This window comes from Danio rerio, chromosome 8 (assembly GCF_052040795.2).
Source record: "Danio rerio strain M-AB ecotype USA chromosome 8, GRCz13ab, whole genome shotgun sequence".
NCBI lineage: Eukaryota > Metazoa > Chordata > Actinopteri > Cypriniformes > Danionidae > Danio > Danio rerio.
In genome coordinates, this window is record NC_141028.1 from 42,175,548 (window position 1) to 42,179,282 (window position 3,735).

Genomic DNA, 3,735 nt, shown 5'->3' on the forward strand with positions numbered 1-3,735 from the left:
TCAACTTGTTTTTAACTCGAGTATTATTTGCTTCAGTATGTCTCTCTTGCACTTTTTTTCTTTAGGGACCAAGTAGTGACAGCAGAGCTCATGAGAATATGGCAAACCCTAAATATGAAACATGGATGCCAACATCAATATAAAGGCCAGTTCAAATGACAGAAAGACTTATCAGAGGAAAACGCCTGATGTTTTTCATGTGTAGATTCTAGCTCCAGTAGGCTCAGACCAATTTTTTGGGATCTACTTCAGCATGCAATGACTCAATTTGTCTTTGAGTTAGAGTGTTATCCTAATTATAAGCTAAATTTTACTTAATTAACGGGACTTTTTCTTAAATAGTTTATTGGTGATTGTGAAATGAATAGTTCAAACAATAAGCAAGATTTTTTGGGGGACTGTGTATTCAAAAGCTTTTTTGTAGTATTGCTGGGTGTCATTATCAATTGTATCAACAGCATTCTGCTTTATACTTTCTTCAAAAACCCTGTCCTTGCTCAGGAGCCTCGCTATATCCTATACACACAGCTGATTATCAATGACATCATAACTTTGTCTGTTGGTGTTACTTTATATGTGTTCACTTGTTTACTGCCAAACTTAAATGTTGCAATCTGCTGCGTTCTTGTCTTGATTGCGAGCAACGTCTTCAAGAACACACCTCTAAACCTGGCCGGCATGGCTATTGAGCGATTTGTGGCAGTTTGCTACCCTTTACATCATGCACAAATATGTACCGTTCAAAACACTAAAATCCTGATCGGCATCATCTGGCTGATGGGAGCCCTGCCTGGCATGTTGGACTTTTTAGTGGTCTTGGCTCTTCGTCCTCTCTCCTTCTTTACTTCTAATCGTATTTGCTTCCTGCAAAATGTGTTCGATTTTGAGTATCATGTAATAAGCCATGCTGTCTTTAACATTGTTTATATGTGCTCAGTGTGGGTGCTGCTTTTCTACACTTACTTCAAAGTGCTATTCTCTGCTAAAGCAGCTGCATCAGAACCAGCTCAAGCACAGAAGGCGAGGAGAACTATCTTACTGCACGGGGTTCAGCTACTGCTCTGTACGCTGTCCCTGTTAACAACAGTTCTGGATGGGGCTTTGACAAGTCGCTTTCCTGACTACAGGCAAATAATCTACTACTGCACCTTTATTCTTACCAGCATTTTGCCACGGTTATTAAGTCCACTCATATATGGCTTGAGAGATCAAATGTTTAAGAAATATATGAAGAGTTCATTTATGTGTTCCACTAAGACTTTTGTGTCTCCTGAAAAATAGTTGTAAAAAGTACAAATAATTATGCCATTTTTTGATATTTGTAACTAATATTTAAAAAAATAGTTCATCATAAAATGAAAACTTTGCCATCATTTACTCTCCCTTTACTTGCTTAAAATCTATTTGACTTTCTTTCTTCTATTAAACTCGAAAGAAGATATTTTGAAACTTGAAAATCTGTTACCATTGACTTCCATATTTAATTATCCTATACCATCAAAGTGAATGTTTACTGGTTTTCAGCTTTCTTCAAATTATTGTCTTTTGGGTTCAACAGAAGAAAGAAACTCGTAAAGGTTTGGAACCCCTTGAGGGTGAATAAATATTAGTAAGTTTTTTTGTTTTGTTTTTTTAACTACCTTTAATTTAAATTACTGGAAAATCAGTGTTATTCAGCATATAATATATAATAAGTTTTGTATAACAAGTAAAATAGTATTAATATTTGAGATGACCCTGATATTTTTATTTCCATACATACTGTATAAAATTAATCATCAGAACATTTAAAGTCTTAAAGTACATTTGGCAACTTCTTCAGGAACCTTAATTTTTCAAGCAAACTTGTTAAAAAGTCTAGAAATTATTTAATCCAATCTAAATAAAAATAAAACCCTATATATATATATATATATATATATATATATATATATATATATATATATATATATATATATATACATACATACATACAGAGAGTGAGAGAGAGAGAGATAAAGAGAGAGAGAGAGAAGCTATTTAAAAAGCATCAAGTGGTAAGTGAGAGAGAGAACACCAAAAAAAAAAAAAAAGAAAGAAAGCTGGAAACCATTGACATGCATAGTAACTCAGGTTTGGAACAAGTGAAAGGTGAGGAAATGATGAACTTTCATTTTTGGGCGAACCATCCCTTTAACTGCAATTAGTATACCACTATTATATATATATAAAAAACAACAACAAATAAATAAAAAACAAACAAACAAGATCAGTTACTTAACGACTGCTTTTATACCAAAGATACTAAAGTTATGGATAAAATTTACTGAGTATATTTGGTCCCTCTCTAAATTAAGATAATGTAACTCAGCAGCAGAGTTAGACTTAGTGAGATAATTAACCTTTATTTGGCTCACAGGTGTAATCTGTCCTTCATCAATTATTTGTTCTAAAAAAAAAAGAAATCAATTGTGATAAATAATCTTAAAAATATTATGAGATTACAGTGATGTCTTAGTGGTGACTGTTAAATTTATGCAAATGTATGTATAATAATTTGCAAAAGTAAACAGTAATATATAGGACAACAACCAAAAAAATAATAATAATAATACAAGTATAAAGTATTTTAGAAAGTAAAATAGAGATCACAATAATTAACCCTGAAAAAGCCAACAAATTAAACCTGAAAATTATCTTTAATCTTCTACTCTAATGGCTTGTTATGTGATCTCTGTTGCCATCTTGTGGATGGACAACGTTTGCACCGGAAGTGATATGACTACACAAATGAAAACCAAATGTTGTCTGGAAAATGTAAGAGACAAAAATTATTCAGTTCATTCAATGCAAATAATTAAGACGAGAAGGACACCTGGACAAAATGCACAATAAACAAAAATGGACAGGCCCTCCAGGCATAGTATTTAAAAATGAGTTGATAAATAAATAAATGTTTGGAATTTTAAAACGAGGTTGTGTTTTGTCAGGCAAGTATTTCTATGCCTAACCTTAATTTGCTCAAGTACCTTTTAATCACTAGATGGTGCTGTTGTAACACTAGTAATCATTCTAAAACTCAGTCATGGAATACTTGCTAATCTGGAGGTTTTACTAGAAACAACACATTTACTTGATCTGTCATAAATTGTATGTTTAATCTGGTGTGATGTCCTCATTTTAGCTTTAATTTCCAACTTTTTGAAAAGGTTTTAAAATTAAGCTTCTTAGCCCAAAAGAAAAAGGCACAAAAAGCCTTATATGCTCACCTCAGTTTCACCCCATTAAGATTGAATCCACTGACATCTAAATGTCAGCTTTAATAATAGGTTAAAGCTGGGTTTTTATTTTATTAGTCATGGAGAAAAAGGTGCGTAATCAGACATTTTTTTTTTTAATATTGCATATTTGTTTTTACAATTACAAGCTTGGGGCCATTATAGTATCAAAGTGATAAAAACAGAAAGATGAGCTCTGATGTGTTTGTTTTAATGCCTCATTAGAAAAGCTTTTTTTAAAAGACTACTAGAAATATTTGTTCCCAGCTCAGGACCTCCGCAATCACCAAATTTGTTCACCTTAAGTCTTTGAAATAATGCATCTTTTTTTTATAAGTTCGGGGGCAAACAAAGGAAGATGGGTTGTTGCATATGACAAGAAAACTTTGTGAGCAGTTTAAATGCGAGCTGAAACAGGATCCTATCAATGAAGAAAGAGTCCCGTGATAGAGATGATCCTGGATATGAAGGAGTATAA

General features: G+C 32.6%; 1 protein-coding gene across 1 annotated transcript; it reads left to right on the top strand.

Annotated features, from left to right (window-relative positions):
• Positions 1-360: 360 nt before the first annotated feature.
• Positions 361-1,281, top strand: or90j1 (odorant receptor, family 90, subfamily J, member 1). Its single transcript, NM_001083869.1, is given in 1 exon segment — positions 361-1,281. A coding segment is annotated over 1 exon segment (921 nt).
• The last annotated feature ends 2,454 nt before the right edge of the window (positions 1,282-3,735 follow it).